General features: G+C 36.9%; 3 protein-coding genes across 4 annotated transcripts; 1 reads left to right on the forward strand and 2 right to left on the reverse strand.

Annotated features, from left to right (window-relative positions):
- On the reverse strand, positions 831 to 5,411 carry LOC105169215 (sugar transporter ERD6-like 5). 2 transcript variants are annotated; one of them, XM_011089575.2, is made up of 19 exons: positions 5,366 to 5,384; positions 5,098 to 5,273; positions 4,845 to 4,907; positions 3,946 to 4,035; positions 3,779 to 3,838; positions 3,183 to 3,248; positions 3,043 to 3,108; positions 2,879 to 2,954; positions 2,733 to 2,797; positions 2,553 to 2,645; positions 2,356 to 2,436; positions 2,185 to 2,269; positions 2,068 to 2,111; positions 1,925 to 1,987; positions 1,792 to 1,851; positions 1,659 to 1,709; positions 1,492 to 1,551; positions 1,297 to 1,411; positions 831 to 1,188 (listed from the first exon to the last, which is right to left on the reverse strand). In XM_011089575.2, the coding sequence occupies exons 2-19, from the start codon at positions 5,266 to 5,268 to the stop codon at positions 1,058 to 1,060; spliced, it is 1,440 nt and encodes a 479-aa protein (XP_011087877.1). In that variant the 5' UTR covers positions 5,269 to 5,273; positions 5,366 to 5,384; the 3' UTR covers positions 831 to 1,057. The 2 variants fall into 2 exon arrangements, with proteins under 2 accessions (XP_011087877.1, XP_011087867.1); XM_011089565.2 differs by having other exon boundaries at positions 5,098 to 5,411.
- Positions 6,757 to 10,849, reverse strand: LOC105169226. Its single transcript, XM_011089586.2, has 6 exons — positions 10,285 to 10,849; positions 8,250 to 8,592; positions 7,808 to 7,892; positions 7,641 to 7,727; positions 7,304 to 7,546; positions 6,757 to 7,215 (listed from the first exon to the last, which is right to left on the reverse strand). Exons 1-6 carry the CDS (start codon positions 10,443 to 10,445, stop codon positions 7,136 to 7,138), a joined length of 999 nt encoding a protein of 332 aa, XP_011087888.1. The 5' UTR covers positions 10,446 to 10,849; the 3' UTR covers positions 6,757 to 7,135.
- LOC105169234 (protein OBERON 4) lies at positions 12,209 to 18,283 on the forward strand. The gene is made up of 2 exons (XM_011089598.2): positions 12,209 to 15,658; positions 17,400 to 18,283. Exons 1-2 carry the CDS (start codon positions 12,769 to 12,771, stop codon positions 17,969 to 17,971), a joined length of 3,462 nt encoding a protein of 1,153 aa, XP_011087900.1. The 5' UTR covers positions 12,209 to 12,768; the 3' UTR covers positions 17,972 to 18,283.

The raw sequence follows: 18,648 nt of genomic DNA on the forward strand, positions 1-18,648 counted from the left end.
TTTTGGGAGACAAAAATTACTATTCATTGTCAAATCATGTCTTTGGAGATAATTTAAAATAAGTATTATATGTTTAATGTTGTATTTTGGGAGACAAAAATTACTATTCATTGTCAAATCATGCCTTTTTTATATATATTTATGTATATATGTGTATATATATGTATGTTTTTATGCTAAAACAGTTAAAAACACCTAAATAAGGTGTTTTTGAATGATGGCAAATATTGAGTATGTTTTGACTTGTTTCGAAAATAAATTGGAAATGAAAACAATCATAGTGTATGGGTTTCAAATATATATTGAAGAATGTACAAATATTTGGTACTATTTCTGTAGGTGCTATAAAGGTTTTGGGTACTTTTTTGGGGGTAGGTTTTGGCTGATTTTGAAACCTAATTAAACCTTAATAAATCCACTCTTGGCAAATTTTGAATCTGTTTAGGATTGGATCACTGTATAATCGAGTTATTATATACTAAATTTTGGAATGAATAGTTTTAAAATAGAATGATTATTGCGTTTGAATTTATAATTTTAAATTATATTTGGAGTACCTATAGTCTATAGAAATAATACCGAATTAGTGGTTGTGGCACACCAATGTTTGTAAAAGATAAAATAAAAATTCACTTAGCACTTAAATAATTATATGTATAACATTAATTTGACATAATAAAGGTAACTTTTTGGTTATAAATATCTTTTTGTGATTTTTTTAAAAGTTAAATGAGTAGATGCGATTATTATCAGAATTCGACGAATGTTTCGTGAAATTTTTGGGGATTAAGAACATAATATAATGGAAAGGAAAGAAATAAAAGAATATATGTATATATATATATATATTGTGGTTCGTTTTTTGATATGAGGGTAGTTTAGTCCATACACATGATCGAGATTAAAGTACTTATACGCTACCCTGCAACCTTAATAACATAGTGCAGGCAGACCAATTAATTGTCATAATGTTGCAGTTGCACCCTAATTGTGTCTCATTCTAGCTGAAGTTCAGCACAGACTACTGAATCTGGGCAGTGTTTGCTGAATAACAACACTACCTTGCTGCCCCGAACGAGATCATGGATGCCTGTATTTCCTCTAACGTGCGGCCCTTCGTCTCTGGAACCAGCCTTATGGTGAAGATGATAGTCAGACCACATACAGTTGCAAAGATGAAAAAAGTGCCTGACATGAAACAAAACAGAAACTTCCTTAGTTCAAAATTCCGAGTTTCAAGATTAGGCGTAAATGTAAATTAGCGTTAAATGTAGGATAAACTGCGCAGAAAACCACCTGCAGAGCTCCACTGTGCAAGGAAGTTAAACGAATACGTGATAATCCAAGAACCGAACCAGTTGACGACCGTCACCAGGCTTCCGGCTAAACCTTTCACGTTTATCGGGAAGATCTGAAATAACGATGATATGAAGAGTAAATATTGAGCTTCCGATAGTGCGTTGTTAAGGAGAAGGGCATGATGTTCTTTACCTCGGACATTATGACCCAGGGAATGCCCCCCATGCCTAAGGAGAAAGAACCTGTGAATACCTGTGCAAGAAAAGATTTTGTATTAGCTTCAGTTTCTTCGTTATGGATGGAGCTGTCCTGTAAAAGTTTGTTAGCGTTTTGTGCGAAAAAAATGATGTTTGCATTACCAAGACACCGACAAGAGCTAGAGAGGGACTGGAATCCCAAAGCTTGAGGTCCTGCACTTGTGAGATGGACAGTGGTAATCAAGTGCCAGAATCGAACTACTAGAGGAGAGTGGTTTCGTTATAAGCTTATAACCTGTAATAGGTATGATAATCCGATCAGAAAGCATCCCAAGCAAGTTCCCGCCACAGAAACCTGCAAGCAGTGCAAGACCGTGTTATGTTTATAGAGATAGACAAATTTATGAAGGCAATGTACAAGCATCTACCAATAGCAGTGGACGTCTGCCGGATTTATCCATCAAGAGCGTTCCTATAATAGTCAAAGGAACCTGGAAAATGGGAATGTCTAGGAGACGTGAGGAGCGCTGAACCTAACAATGGGGTAAAAGAATTCTTGGACTTTATTTACCTGGACAATGACCATTGCTGTTGTTCCAACTCTATAGGAAAAACCTGTTGCAATTCAGTGGTTAGCATATTTTCTATTGCCGGTCTATGAGTGAACGTTAGTCGTTCTTTAGTTTACCTGCTGAGGAAAATATAGCACTTGCATAGTACGCAATTGCATTGACTCCTCCAAATTGTTGTAGCACCATCAACCCGACTCCCACCTAAATGAACAGGACATATGTCTGGATACATTCTCATGTGATAAATCAGTTTATAATATTCAAACAAGAACTAATTAGAACCTTACTATAAGTGAGTGAGCATATTTTCTTTGGAATAAGTCGATCAATCGGGAGTCTTTGAGTTGTTCTAGAGTTCTTGTATAGTCCTGTACAGCGTAGATCATCAGCAACTTGTATATGTTTGATCCAAGTCAAGTGATTAGAATACAAAGGAGATTATCTAAGTATGTGCGTCAATGTGAATAAAGTCAAAAATATTTACTCTGATTTCAGCTGCCTCTTCGAAAATATTTGCGTTCTTCCCCCTAAGACGTACCAAAGATGCTTCACTGCCATCCCACTGACCGATCTTCGCCTGTATATACGGACAACTTATCAAAAGCATTCTTGGACCGGTCCCTCTTAACAAACTTTGACTAAGTTCTTGATAAACCTATTATACCAGCCATCTAGGAGACTCGGGAATGAAGAAGAGTCCCACAAGCTGGATTAAACATGGAATAGTTCCTGAAAATGAAGGCAAAAGCTGTTTCTCTTCAGCCCAATCTTGAATATAACAAAGTCTTTTGCCGATGGAAACGAAGTTACCTATTAAAGCCAAGATGCGCCAGGTGATGAGATTACCGACAAGATACATTACGGAGGCACCAAAGCATATCATCAACTAAAGCATCACAAGCACTTTTTCTCAATATCTATACTTACAGAATGGCTTTGTAACTTGAAATTTGAGGGTGATGTTCCCTCTTTACCTGGTTTACAGCGGTAAACACTCCTCGAAGATTCTTAGGCGTGATTTCTGCTATATATACGGGTACCTATTGAATTATAAGGCTAAGAACCTTTGGAAGATTACAATATGGAAAGACAATTGGAGCGGAACCTTACATACCACATACGATAGAAGTCCGATTCCGAATCCCGTTGACAGCCTCCCCGTATCAAGCCACCAAGCGTTCTGTTGACAGCCAATAAGACAAGGCTAAATAAGCGGAAGCTGATAAAGAAGGAACAAAAAGAAGAGTCAAAGGAAATCTGCAATTTGCAGTAGATGTTGTTATACGTCTAGGAATCATCTGCTCAACTTGTATGAAGGAATTATGTACAAGTTTTGAACCTATCACATAATGATGCACTTAAGACATCACATCAAAACAGTACACACAGATTAGTAACAGTAGAAAACTCATTTGACATCAAAACCACCAACAAAATTTAGGGGCAACTAACTTAATCACAATTAGCACTTATATATCCTTCATGTCTGTTGTTGTCTATCTCTGCATTTCCTAGGTACTGGTTTTCAAATATGATTGTGTCAGCTCCGCATTGCTTATGGAGACTTGTTTATGATATTGAAATTTTCGTCTCCTGTTTTCACGTCAAGACTATCCTTCCACCCATCACGAAACATCATACGAAAATGAAAAATGCGGTCTTTCTCCATTCAGCATACAAAAGCATGAGCAAAGAATCAGAGGTAAATACCTTGGAAAAGGCGATTGAGATCCATCCAACAATGTTAAACAACTCCGCGAACCCCATTGCCTGCATTATTTCATTATTTGTTGCATGAGAAAACCAGAAACATAAGACTGCTGGAGCTGAAATTTTATAAGAAGATTCAAGCAGAGTGGAGATAGATGAGGTCTCACTCCTCTCCTTCCCAAGAGATCTGCTATCTTTCCGCTCACTACTGCTCCTATCATAGCCCCAATGGTTGATATTGACCCAAACAATGAATACTGCGAAGTGGAATACAAATGAAAGAGGCCGAAAATAAGATATATTCTATGAAACTAAAATATCAACTCCATGAATATCAGAAAACAAACATAATTTTCAATTCTGAACTGATTCTAACTTTTACCTTAGATTCAGTTAGATTGACTATCTGTTTCATTACGTCAAGACGTGTTTACGAGACAACCTTGGCCTACACGATGCTATGATACTCTTTTGCCGTATCAGGGTATATTTCTTGTTATAACTCATAACACTAGCTAGTGCAGGGAAACTAAATGCAGCAGTGATCCCCCAATCTAAAGGGGAACATGAGAAATCCATACAACTGAAAGAGAACCGACAGCAATATGTTACTATTATATGCAGAAAAACCATAATCAACTCAAATGAATTCCAACGAACCCGAGCACTAAAAACTACGACTTCACATCGAGTAGTATGACTGAATGCATATGCGGTTTACCACAAAAATTCCCAATTTCTTATTACCATTAGGTTTGTCTTATCAAATGATTTCGAAATTAATCGTTGGGGAATTTTCAAACTTATTTCCAACTCCTTCTGTATACTAATTATTTGCTCGTCTACATTAATCTATGTAGCTTAAACTCAAGTTCCTCCATAGATCTCCTTCCGAAGGGGATCAACCCGTTTTTCAGAATTCTTGATATATAGTGAATAGTCCAACTTAAATCCCACAGCCTGCTCTCATCTTCATGACAGAACAAAACAACACAAGAATACTAAAACTTTTAATTGTAAAACTGAAACTCTAACTCTTCCAAATTCCAATAACTATCACACTCACCTCTGCCAACGTTAAACCAAGATCATCCAGAATACCAGACTGAGCAGGTGATGAGTATCCCACCTACATATATATATACACCACGAATTTTCCAATAAAAATGGTGACTGTACCATCAATGAAAAAAAGGGCCTTCCGTAATCATTATTGGATGCCCTCAGAAGCCATAAAAATTCAATACTGAGAGAGAAAACAAGTCAAACATATGAAAGGGAACTCAATATGCGTAGCTATATCCAGCCCCAGCACTTACAGCACAACCAAAAACATAGGACCCTGAGACCGCCACAAAGGTGCTTAGCACAAGAACGGCGGTGGCGGAATCAGCACTGCTCCGCCCCTCTCCGCCACCACTCTCCGGCCTTGATCTCGAGAGCAAAGGGCTGGTGTTGGTAACTTCATCGTGCATGCTTCCTGACTCCATTTAAGCTGGCAAAAGGATAAACAAAAATCACCGTGTAAAAACTGCTAAAGTGAAGGAAAAAAGCGCGGAAGATCAGCAAGAAATGGGCGTGGAGTACGTGACGAATGAATCCATGGAGATAGGCATGAAACAAGATAACAGCGAAGATCTTTTGTCGTCATACTGAATTCCATGAGGCTATTACAGGTAAAAATGTCAGATAACGACAGTTTTTACTATGTTTACTATTACCAATCCGCAACAACCGCTCACTTTGATCATTATTATGTCTTTTTTGTGATCTGGAGGTTAAAAAATTTTACTACAAATCGACAAACGTTTCAAATCTGAATGAACAGCTGACGCCATTTCCATATCTATATTTTATTGAACTGAATATGTTATCTAATTTACGTTTATTTCCATGCTTGCTTGGTTTTGTACCACTGTTTTACTTTCATGTTAATTGATTTTAATTGAATATAAGATTAAGAAAACAATAAATAATAAATTATTTGAAAATTTAGATTATAAGAACAAAACATATTACTTAGTTTAAGGTGAAAGGGCACTTTAATCGAAAAGGTCAAGTTACAATTTAAAAAATTTGAAGTGTATCTTTTGAATATGACATGTAGAATTTGTCTGAATCATATCCAATAGAGTTGTATGTAAACTGAAACAAACATCAAATATAATTATTTTAATTTTTAATCTAACAAAGTTGTATTTATAATTAAGTTAAATCTAAAAAACTATGAAAGAAATTTACTAGGGAAAAAGAAGAAGAAAAAACAAGGTATTAAAACACAATTTTCACATACTAGATCCAATAGCATGTTTGTAATCGTCCCCTCTATTTTTCTTTAAAGATAAATTAGAACAAATTTTTCAAAATTTAGTATAATTATGTTATAATTCATGGTTATTTGAAAAATTACCGACACTCCCTAATGTTTGATAAAATTATATAATCCTTATATAAGGCTTAAAATTCAACAACTTTAATCTTATTATATTTTTTATTTAAAAAAATAAAAATTGGACAACTTGAATGAAAAAAATATTAACATTTAAAAAATAATAAATTTATAATTTATAATCCACAAAAATATTTTGTTAGTTAAAAAAAAGATAAAAATCTAAAAAAAATTAACATTTAAAAAGTAATAAATTTATAATTTATAATTAACAAAAGCATTTTTATTAGTTTAAAAAAAAACACAATCTAACAAAAACTAACGAATTAAATTATATGTTGAACAACCATTAAATTTAAAAAATATTGATAATTTTAATTTTACCCTTCTTTTTCAAGTTTCAATTGTATAGAATAATGTTTGAATACTGAAAACATATCTGAAATTACAAATATAATATTATGTATAAACCTCTAAACACATTTCTTGCATGTGAAATTCACCAATTCCTAATGATTTGATTACAAAAAATATTTAAAGTTTGCTAGAGTTATGAATGAATGAGCAATTAAATCAAACTAAAGGAATTAAATTCAAAGCATATCTCAATCATGCCTATTCATGAATTATCCTTCTCTCTTTTAAGTTCTAAATTAGGGTGGAAGAAACGGCCTCCGTTTCAACATCTGACAGTTTACCATTTGAACTTGAAAATTCAAAGATGGAGTCCCCATCAACTCAGAGGTTGTTGCAAGTAAGCCCAAGAAGCTACTACCTACCTTTTTTTTTGTATGTCCAACCCCAACACCAAAGTAGGCAAAAGCCAATCCAACATGTCAGATAGAACATTAAGATTGAGAAACACAACTTTTATGTTACTGCAGGAGCAACCCTCTTGTTCGATAGGCGAACCTCCTGCGAATTTATACCAAGCGATAAAGAGACGTGCATCCTTATTCGGGGAAGAATTAACAATAGAGGTCCGTGTGGAGTTTCTCAAAACAAAACGCAACTATAACTGGTCCTGCTAAATCCCCAACTGCACATCCTGCAAAAAAAGAAGAATGCATTTAGATCTGAGCATAAACTGTTCATTATAGATTTTGTTTAGTGCAAGATTGATATGGAAGTCATACCAATCCATTGACCAGCCGAAGGACGGATTAGTGTTGCTCCGATCCCAGCTCCTATAGAAGCAAAAACAAGAGAAGCGCCACAACGAACAGTGGCACCGTAAACCTTATTTCCAAGAATCTGAAGTTGTTCTGCTGTGTCAACTGTATCATTGTCTTGTTTGGATTTAGAGATAGATGTAAAGAACCGGTAGATATCAGTGCCAACTTGTACAACCCATGATGCTAAAACTCCGAGAAAATGTCCTGTTGGTACCAAAAGCATGTATCAGCAAGTTCGGGTTTAACCAAAAAGAGCCAGCAAAAGAAATGGAAGTATGAAGAAACTTAATTATATGACCTCTGAAAGTGGTTCTGCTGACACAGAAGATGTATGTTAAGGTCGGCATCCCCCTTGCTGCTTTGCGAGTGGCCGACTTGGGAACATCTGCCACAGGTGATAGATAATATCAGGCTGATCAAGAACGTAAAAAGTGTGACATTGGGGGATTAACAAGTGAAGAGTACCTTTGAGGAGTTTCCAGGCCATGCGTTGTGAAACATAATGAACTGCAAGTCTTTCAAGAATGCGTCTTGTGGTGACTACGCTGGTCTGAGTATAGACAGTAGTATAAGGTTAATACTAGCCAAGTAACCAAGCCGTCGAATTGATGCTAATAGACTAGATATATTTTAAACTAAAGCTAGCAGGAAGTTCAACAGCCAAAACAATTAGATTTTGTTAAAGCTACTTCACTTGAAGTTGCATTTTTTGTGTCAGAAAGAGGGCTTCATGATATGGATGGTTCTGATCAATAACTTGGTAGGACATTTTTATATAAAATTTACCAAGCATGAATTCTTTGAAGATTGAAGAGTCAGCTATCAGTTTGTCATCCAAGTATATGTCTGAAAGAACCCATGAAGAAAAAAAGGTACCAGAAGTTCTTGAAGGAAAAGAAAGTGTTACCTCACGAACTATTTGTTTCACTGATTTCTTGAATGGATCAACTAAATCTAAATGCTTTTCTTCAGGAATTTCCTGTAGAAAATCATCATCGTCGTCTTCCATGCGTGCGTGGGGCTCCAGAAGAGGCAAATAGAATAACAAAAAAGACCTCAGCGATGTCAATGCCAGAGTTTTCCAGTGAAATGCAGAGAACAGGGGTTTCAACTGAATATCATACTGCTTGGTACTGTATTTCAGCGCATCATTCTGAAATATATTTCCAGATGCAGTCTGTATACTAGAAATGAAATCTTCATCTAGAGCTGCTCCGGCATCGCAGTATGCAACTTGTGTCACGCCATTTCTAGACAGCCATATTCATATGTACATTAGTATTATCATCAGATTATAGCGAGATGTATCAAGTTCACTTAGCAGTCCTTTTTGTTTGCACTTTATCGTTTAGGGAAGAACAATATTTTTCACCAGATTCATAAACAAAACCCACCCACCTAATCAGTTCCTTCTTACAATGAGTATCTAAATTCAGCTAATCATATTGATGAAAAAAGTCAATAATCCCAGATCCACACTCCCAATACATACAAATAAGAATTGGAAGAAAGTCTTTGATCTATGGTGGTCTCTTTTAGAGGTTGAAATAGATAAAACAAATCAGTACTCTTAAGTCCACTCTATTATATAGTTGGCATCAAATAACTTAGCAACACTAATTTGTAGGAGAATGCACATATCCCCGTGGTTTCCCTTACTTGGCCAACACCAAGAGGTTTTTAAAGAAAGGAGATGGAATACACTAATTTTCTTCATATTCTCCCTCTCATAATAACCACTGCAACCAGTCTGCCACCATCACCAGGTCACCTCCACCATAGCCTTCAAACCACAAGGTCCACAAGCCACCAACCTTCTTCACCCCATAATATGTTTTGGTACTCAAAAGTTAGTTGATAAAGATGAAACACTCCCTAACATAAGCAGATTCCAGATTAAATTTTGATCAGAATAGATGAACACATTTATTTACATAGGGAACTGGTTGCATAGTCATCACGGAAGCTGCCCCTTTCTGTACTCTCTTTTAGCTGCACTAGTATTAATGGAGAACGTAGTAATGACGACCAAGTAATGTTCACAGTTTTGATTCCACTGGAATACACTATGTCTTCAACAATGTACATGGAATCTTGGTAAGCTTGAGAATTTCATTCTTTCTTAGTCCAATCATAAGAAAAGGATATATCTCATGTCAATTGAATATCATTCTTTTTTCCATTTTATCAGCAAACTTATTCCGTTCCGACTAATCCTTTTCTTCCATAAATGTGCCACAGGGAAATCAATGGATACCAAGATTCTTCTACAACTATCCATTTGTTACTGTGGTCTTCCCATAATGGAGGACCCTACTCCTACACACCCTGGCAGGGAAACACATTCTAGCATGACAGAGGTTAGAACCTATCGAATTAACTAAAGACGGGAATAATAAGAATAGCATAAATCTCCAACAAATCTGCTGCTAATAACAGCAACTGCTAGCAAAGCAGCAGACATCATAATTTCAACTACACTCTACTCCCTCTAAATCTCAAAACTCATTATCGCAGGCAGCTGCAACAAATTATCTCTCTACTCCATCAGTCACTAATTCAAATAGTTTTAACTACTAAGTATAACTAAAAGAATGAAGCTTTGTTCTGGTCCCTTTCTCCACATACGAACAAAATTCCACTTAAGCTCCGTCCAACAACATAGACTATCTCTAGCTTCTCCCTCATTTCACTTAAGCTCCGTCCAACAACATAGACTATCTTTAGCGTCTCCCTCATTCCACTTAAGCTTCGTCCAACAACATAGGCTAGGAGAAAAAACCGATGCCTCTTCATCATTCCAGGATAAACAAAGTACAAACAAGAGACAATCTTTAGCCACAAATCTACAATCTAATTTGCTGCATATGATAACCCTTCCTCTTCATAACTCCAGAAGCAACGAATATTACAAGAAAACAAACATAGGAAGACCAACATACCCGAATAAAGCGCCGAATGCAAAAGGAGCTGCAATGGCGAAAGAAGCGCCGGCAGTTGAAGCGCCGACGAGTTTGGTAGTGAATAGGCTTCTCGAATTAAACGTTTGACCACCAAAGTTGGGATTTCTCCTCAGTAGATCCAGTATTGCTATGGCTGCCATCGTTCACACAGCTATCTTATTCAAAGTTCGAATCGAGGAAAAGGGTTGTGCCCCAATAATCGACTGATCATATATTGCTCCCACTCAAAAACAGAATCAAAACCCAATGAGTGCCGCAAAATGTGTATCCTTATACTGAAATCAGGTCGGATGACTGAGAACTTTGAAAAAGGAACAGGAAAGAAAAAATCTTAATCTTGTGGATTGAGATCCAAGCTTAGAAGAAGTGTATTGGCGGAAGAAGTTAAGACCGTAGCGTGTTCACCACTGCTTAATCCTTTTGGCTACCAAAGCATCAGCAGAAACAAAGGGGCGGCATAGTTTGCACTGTCACCATTCATAGGTTACACTTTGGAGCTGTGTTCCCAATATCCCAAAGCTTTCTTTGTTTTCATTTTTTTACAAAATCAATAGCAAAAATTTCTGAATATTTACGGGGCATCAAATATTGGATTTGAGATGGATTCGTAAAATCTCATTTGATTAATTTAACTCATTAAATTTTAACTTAATTTTTTATTTAATAAATTTTCTAATTCAATATGGACTTAATTTAATTATAAAAAATATAAGAATATATTTAAATTATTAATTAAGTCACGCTCAAATACAATTTTTAGGACTTGATAAAAATCCAAACAAATTTAAATAATAATGCGCTCAATACGACTCAACTTGTTTATAATCATATTCTTTTACAAATTATACAATTCAGTGTATTCTAATTTACTTTAATTTTAAGACTTGTGTGTGTGTGTGTGTGTATAAATACGGATATTAAATGTATTTAAGTATGAGCTTAAATGGAGCTTGTCGATTGTATTGTATTAGTTTTCTTCATTCCGAATAATACTAAAAGAAAGCCCAATGCTGAGATGAAAGCCCTATTAGTCTTCTTGGGCTTTTAACTTTGAAGTGGAAGGCCCAAACTTAGGGAAAAGAACAAATAATGGAGGGCAGAATTGGAATTTGGTGTTGGGTGCAAACGTGTGGTTGATCTATGATTGGATTGGAAAAGAACAAGAGTCAAAGAAGGCAATTCTGATGCGTCAATTCAAAGGCTTCAACGAGTCAGAAACCCCACATCTCTCTCTCTCCCTCTAAATTAATCACTTCAAATTTTCTATTTATTAATTTTGAGACGAGTATCAAATAATTTAATTTATTTTGAAAATTCCAACTGGCATCAATAGTATTAGTCTCAATATATATATGTACCATAACTTTTGACACAGTTGGTTGCCTAACTAATAATAGTTGGTAATTGCATCTTGTGCTACTAAATTTTGTATATATTTATTGCACTTGAAATAAAAATAATGACCACATTTTTGTGCCTTTGTCTAATTAATAAGACTTATAGTAAACATTATGTGAGTATATAAATATTTTGTCAAAAATTAAATAAAATTATAAATAATTTGTATAATTTGATTATTAGAAAAAATATAATTTATTTTAATTAAAGATTTAAGTCAATATTAAGGGGTTGAAAATAACAAAAAATATACAAATAAGCCAAAAATAATTACTATATTTTGATTAAAATAATTTTCAAATATTTAAAAAGAAAAAATAAGAAAATGAAAAATGCCTAAATTTAGTTCACAATGGAAATGGTGACGTGGGAAGACCACTCAAATGGTTAGCTTTAACTTTTTCAAACCTAAGTTGACTAATCATATTAGTCTAAACTGCACATGAGGCGCATTACGCACCCCATTACTCTTTACACTTCCCAAAGCATTGACCGGTGCGCTATGCGCACTTTGCGTATTCAAGTATTCCTTCTCTCTATCCCCCAACCCCAGCCCCACTAGTTAAAAATTTTCCGTTGACTGAACAGAAACAAATCTCTCCACCACTCCAACCCACACACACAAGAGAGCTCTACATGTATGGCGGTTTATCTCGCCGGCGAACCTTTCTACCACGTGTATCCGGTGTTTCTCTGAAAAGGGTCTTCGAATCTGGGTGTAGGTATACCTGGAGCTTCGACTTTTGTTCCCAACTGGCAAAGCGAGGGTTTCAGGAAAGCTTAAGACTGTGAACTTGAGCTGGTGCTTCTTGTTTTGTGTTTGATTCTATTTTTATAAGTTCAACACATCTGATGCCTAATGTTTGGTTCAGCACAGTTAATTGGTAGGTTTAGTGGTTGATTTGGTGTTTTGCGTTTGATCTGTAGGTTTTTATTAACTTAGTATTGTTGTATTACTGTAGAACTTCTCTGTGTGGTGTTTTTGAGAAAAAAAAATATGTGTATGTTATAATTTGGTTTGGTGATGCGGAGTATTTGTAGTAATTGATTTTGGGGGTGGAAATTATGAAGAGATTGAGGTCAAGTGATGATCTTCACTCGTACGGGGACAAGAGTGTCGTGAAAGATTGGGGAAGAAGGGATGAGGACTCTGGATTGCAGCGCTCCTCGTCTTCTTTGCATAGAAGCTCGTATTACAAGTCTTCTGACAGCGGGAGAAAGGTTTTATCTTCATCAACATCCAGGTATGACCGGTTAGAAGATGATAGGGAGAGTTCAAGGTTGGTTCGGAAGCGATCGGATTATGATTTGGAGAATTATGATAGGAGAAAGAGTTATGATCGGCATAGAGATGGGAATGACAGGGGGATTGTGAGCTCTTCGCCAAGGACTGGCTATGGAATGGATCAGATGCATCGTTCTGAGAGCTTTTCTGGACCTAGGAGAGATTTTCCAAAGGGGTTTAGGTCAGAGAGAGATAGGCCAAAGAGGGATGGTTTTGCTACATCATGGCGGAGGTTTGGAGGCGGGAAAGATGGTGATGATGGGGTGAGGAATGTCAATGAGGCAAGCAGAGGAAGTAGAATGGAAGCGAAGGAAATTGGGAAGGCAAAGTCCCCACAGGGACCTCGAGATGCAAAATCTCCAGCTTGGTCTAAGGACTCTGGAAGTGAGCGGTCCAAGAGTGTCGAAGGAAAGAAATCTGAAGATATGCCAGTGGAGAGTGGTGGCCCCAGCAGTGAACGAGAAGAAGGGGAATTGGAACCTGATCCACAATCCAATGCGCCTTTGGCTAAGCCAGTTGTTGAAGATAAAGCTGCTGTTGAATTGAACTCCTCTCAAGAGGAGCTCAACAATGAATACCAAGTTGAGAGCAAAGTTGAGCAGGAAAAAGTGAGTTTGTTGTCTGTGGAAAATGGGGATGCGAGTAAAATGGGCAACTGTAGTGAGCAAGCAGAAGGTGGTTCATCTAAGGATGTCGAAAATATTCTGAACAAAAATGATTACTTCCCTGATCGCCAGGGTACATCATTCCAAGGGGCTGGCAAAACTAAAGATGAAATTGATACGGAAGGAGAAAAAGAAGGTGGAAACAATGTAATGGAGGGCAGAAGAGAAGGGTGTTTGGTGGAGGAGGATGCCGACAGCACATATGATGAGAAATTATCATCTTTAGAGGACCAAATGGGAAATGAAGGTATGAATGTTGAAGTGAAGGCAGATGATACCATCTTAACTGGAAATATGGAAATAACAGCTCGAAATGAACCTTCTATGGAGAAAACTTCCCAGACTTTGAAGGATAAGGGCAAAAGTATTGCTCTATCGCCCTCCGAAAGTATTCATTTCACAGAAACTAATATGGAGGTTGAAAACAAATCAAGGGACCTTGAAACAAATGGAGTCTTTGAAATGGAAGGGCCAAGTACCAGGGGGTTTCAATTTCTCTCAACGGATCCGATTAAGAAGCCTGAGAAAGTTGAGCAATTGATGCACAACCGGCCTAAAGATGATAAGTTGGCCCTTGAACTTTCCCTTAGCTTGCCAAATGTTTTATTGCCTATCGGTTCTCAGAACAGAGGACAAACTCCTGGTTCTCCTAGCCGTGCCAGAAGTGTTCAGTCATTCGCTAGCTCATTTCGGACAAATTCTGAAGGATTTACAGCTTCTATGTCTTTTTCTGGTTCTCAGCAGTTCACTCACAACCCTAGCTGTTCCCTGACTCATAATGTGCATGATTACGAGCAATCTGTCGGTAGTAAGCCGCTGTTTCAGGGGGTGGATTGGAAAGCTTTGTCGTCGGAGGAGAATAAAAGTAAAGAGAATCCAGCTTATCAAGGAATGTCATCACGAGAAAATGGCTTGCATCAGCAATCTCAGTTATTTCAAGGCAACTCTACTGTACCACATCTGAAAGTTGCAGGGGGGAGCTCCAAACTACCGATTGGACTTGAGAGGCAATTAAGTTTCAGTAAACATTTAGCTGGAGCACAAGGTTTTGGCACTTATGACAACGGACCAGAATATTCCAAAGATCGGAAGCATTTAATGACAGAGAAAGATAGTGGTAGTTTACAGAAAAGCAATGACCCAGATGGAAAGGAGCAAGAATTGGTGGTTGGAACTGACTTTGCTGAGTCAATAGTTACCATGATAGTTTCTGAACCTCTACATACAATGGCTCGGAGGTTTAACGACATGACTGGAAAACAAGTGGCATGTGTGAAAGATTTTGTCCACGACATCATTTCAAATCCGGGTAAGCAGTGGCAGCTGATTGCTTTGCAGAAAGCATTACAGAAAAGGCCTGATGTTTCCCTGGATATGCTGCTGAATGCACATCGTACTCAACTGGAAATTTTGGTGGCTTTGAAAACAGGACTTCGAGAATTTGTACGGCAGAAATATGATATCTCATCTTCCGAGTTGGCAGAGATATTTCTGAATATGAGATGTAGAAATCTCAATTGCAAGAGTCTCCTGCCTGTGGATGAATGTGACTGCAAAATATGTGCAAAGCGGAGTGACTTTTGCCGGGATTGCATGTGTCTTGTATGTTCAAAGTTTGACAATGCATCTAACACATGTAGTTGGGTGGGTTGTGATGTATGTCTACATTGGTGCCATGCAGATTGTGGGTTACGAGAATCTCATATCAGAAACGGACGTAGTGCAACAGGTGCTCAAGGCACTACAGAAATGCAGTTCTATTGTGTTGCCTGTGATCATCCTTCTGAGATGTTCGGTTTTATAAAGGAAGTTTTCCAGAATTTCGTGAAAGAATGGACAGCCGAAAACCTTTCTAGAGAACTAGAATATGTAAGAAGAATATTCTCTGCCAGTGAGGATGTAAGAGGGAAACAGCTGCATGAAATCGCTGTCCGGATGCTGTCCAAATTGGCAAATAGGGCAGATCTTAAGGAGGTGCAGAATCATATACTCAGTTTTTTCACCGGTAAGATTGATCTCTCTGTTATTTTATTCTGCAACATTTTAGCTGATATAAGCACATTGACTGCATATATCAACTCCCTTCAGACATTTTTTAACTTGCATACAGAAAATATATGTTATGGCCTATAAAAGGTGAATTGTGTTCGGCTCGAAACTCTTGGAACCTTTTTCCCTCTCTGTTGGATTTTGTTTCGAATAACATACTTAGCTCTAAATTTGAAGCTTAGATGATGTTGAGCCATAGAAATACTCATCAATGTAGTTCTGTCAACTGAAACTGAAACTGAAACTGGTATCTTTCATTGGTTACTCACAGTTGAGTCATTTGCCTTTGCCCTTTCCTTAGTTCCAGTATGTTCAAGTCAGAATCTGCGAAAAATTCTGGTGACCAACCTCAAATATGTTTGCTTTAGTGTTTCTAGACATTCATCCTCCATGAGTTTTGATGGAATTTTAAGCCTAATATTTACTACATTGATATATTTTCAGTGGGGCAAACTGTCATAATCTAATTGTCTTGCCTTCTGCTGCGGGGAAAAGAAACTTCAGAGTTCTGTTTCTTATTCTGTTTGTTCTATGATCTCTTGTCAATCCTGCTTCGGGCCCTTCGGATGTCATATTTTGGAATTAGGTCTGTTACTGTTGGTCCTGGAACCCAGAGAGCCATTCATAGGTTAAAGCAGTGAAATTTCAGATTATTGTTAGAAAAGGCATCCATCCATGAGCATTGCACCACTTGTTTCCACATAGTCTGATCTTATTGATTTTTTGGCCTGTTTTAAAAAAACTGGAAGTCATTAAGCAAAAAGAAAGTCACCTAAGGTTCTTTTTTATTACTTATGTCCTAACGTGCATTTAAGTTCTGACAAAAAGTTCATCGTATCTCTGTTCTATTATCCATTAACAGTTCAAAAGAACTATCTGCCAGGGAAAACATTTACTTTACAATTTTTGCAGCCTGTTTAATTGCACTAGTTATTTGATGTAGACTTAGTTCAGTTTGTTTTACACTTCACTTTGAGCTATATATGTGAAATTTTGATGTCAGTTCTCCAGTCATTTTTCTTCCAATTTAGTTTTTATAATGTTTTATATTTTAGTTTCAAGATAATTAAATATATATGTTATTTTCTAACAATCAAGAACGGTCACTGAATGTAATTTGACATAATTTTCCAATAGTTTGAGCTCTACTTGTGTAAAATTTGATATGCATGGTACTAATTTGGATATTACCTGTTTGATGAGCTTGTTATCTCTGAAAGAAACTCTGGAATGAAAATGAATTATGAAGCTTAAGTTTAAGAAATGAAGAATCTGTGTAAAATCTTGTTCCATAGAGAACTGTTTTTTCGCTTAGCGTATATGTAATTGATACCAAGGTAAAATATAGAAAAGAAAAATATTTCCTTAAATATTGAGTTATTTGAGCTGTTCTTATAAACTCAAAGGTCTGTAGATTATGAATAGGACTAAGTGTCATTTGGGTTGGATAATAAGGTTAATTGGTGTTTTCTCCCCAATTAAGTTTGGTGCTTTAGTATTGATCCCAAACTGGAGTCTTAACATATGGACCTAGGTTTTTGACTATTGGTACTGATACTATTAAGGAACGCCTGATCATAGAAGTTTCTCAAGTTATCCCAGATATTGGATTTTTCCGTATCCATTTTGTACCTGAATATAGTTTTGCTTGTCTTCTGTTCTAGTTGATCTGCTTAAATCATTTCCTTTTGTTACAGAAACGAATTCAGACAGGCCCGTAAACATACCAATTGAATCGAGAAAGGAGTTGCCAACCAAAATCCAAGAAGGCGCTAGTGGCATCCCTGGGTCCAGCCAAGGAGCTGGGTGGTTGAAGTCTGTTTATCCAGATAAGGCTCTGCGCTTGGAAAATTCTGTCAATTTACTTCCTGGCTTTGATAGCAATAGGAATGATAAATACACAATGAACATGGATCTCCACAAAAATTCTCCAAAAGAACCTATATTTGACGAATTGGAGAGCATTGTGAGAATCAAACAGGCAGAGGCAATGATGTTTCAAGCACGTGCTGATGATGCAAGAAGGGAGTCGGAAGCTCTGAAGCGAATTTCAGTCACAAAAAATGAAAGGATTGAAGAAGAATACACGAGCAGGATCAGCAAACTGCGTTTGGCCGAAGCTGAGGAGATGAGAAAACAGAAGGTAGAAGAGCTCCAGGCTCTTGAACGAGCATATCAGGAATATTTCAATATGAAAATGAGGATGGAAACAGATATCAAGGACCTTTTATTAAAAATGGAAGCAACTAGAAGGAATCTTGCCACCTGATCGACAAGTGCAGTGTTCTGGGAACTCTCTGCATTGCTGGAAATCCACTGGGCTGCATCCCAGTATTATTCTGTGGTGGGTGCTCGACTAAGCATGTTAATTGGTTGTAGGTTTACTACTGCAGTTTAGTGCTAACTAGAATATGTACAAAGGGTAGCCATCTCCATTTCTTCTCCTAAAAGATTCCTAGTTATGATCAGAATCAAGGGGAGAAATGGGCTATCGAACTTCATTAGTATTATATTTTTTCATCCACTAGAACCTAAATTCATTTTGTTTTCTCAGAAAAGATGTCAGTCTTTTACTCGTCCGTTTGTTTTCTTTTGCCATCCCTTTCCTGTATGTTCTTGTATCTGTTGCTTTCTCTTTTATGACTGTTGAGTATACGCATTTTGGTCGACAGGGAAGAGATGGATATATTTTGTGTTGTTTCAGTCATTGTGGATGACAGGGAAGACAGGGAAAAAATGGATTTTTTCCGCCGTTTTAGTGTCAACAGGTAAGAAGCGAATTCCACGACTGACTGTCCTTTTGTTGCCCGCTAGAACTGTGATTTTTTAAATACAACAAACAGAAATCACACATAGAACATGTAAATAGCATACGCATATTTTTCCACAAGTCGACCCCAGTCATTTCAAGTCGACCAGACTAACCATTGAAGGAAAGCAGTACTA

Source organism: Sesamum indicum, linkage group LG1 (genome assembly GCF_000512975.1).
Source record: "Sesamum indicum cultivar Zhongzhi No. 13 linkage group LG1, S_indicum_v1.0, whole genome shotgun sequence".
NCBI lineage: Eukaryota > Viridiplantae > Streptophyta > Magnoliopsida > Lamiales > Pedaliaceae > Sesamum > Sesamum indicum.

Coding starts and splice junctions, on each gene's coding strand:
- LOC105169215 (XM_011089565.2), bottom strand. CDS start 5,268: ATGGAGTCAGGAAGCATGCACGATGAAGTTACCAACACCAGCCCTTTG. Junction 3,249..3,778: donor TCTCAATCGCCTTTTCCAAG/GTATTTACCTCT, acceptor GGCTGTCAACAG/AACGCTTGGTGGCTTGATAC. Junction 2,955..3,042: donor TGTTTACCGCTGTAAACCAG/GTAAAGAGGGAA, acceptor GTGATGCTTTAG/TTGATGATATGCTTTGGTGC.
- LOC105169226 (XM_011089586.2), bottom strand. CDS start 10,445: ATGGCAGCCATAGCAATACTGGATCTACTGAGGAGAAATCCCAACTTT. Junction 7,893..8,249: donor TGAAACAAATAGTTCGTGAG/GTAACACTTTCT, acceptor GTCTATACTCAG/ACCAGCGTAGTCACCACAAG. Junction 7,547..7,640: donor CAGCAGAACCACTTTCAGAG/GTCATATAATTA, acceptor TGGTACCAACAG/GACATTTTCTCGGAGTTTTA.
- LOC105169234 (XM_011089598.2), top strand. CDS start 12,769: ATGAAGAGATTGAGGTCAAGTGATGATCTTCACTCGTACGGGGACAAG. Junction 15,659..17,399: donor TATACTCAGTTTTTTCACCG/GTAAGATTGATC, acceptor CTTTTGTTACAG/AAACGAATTCAGACAGGCCC.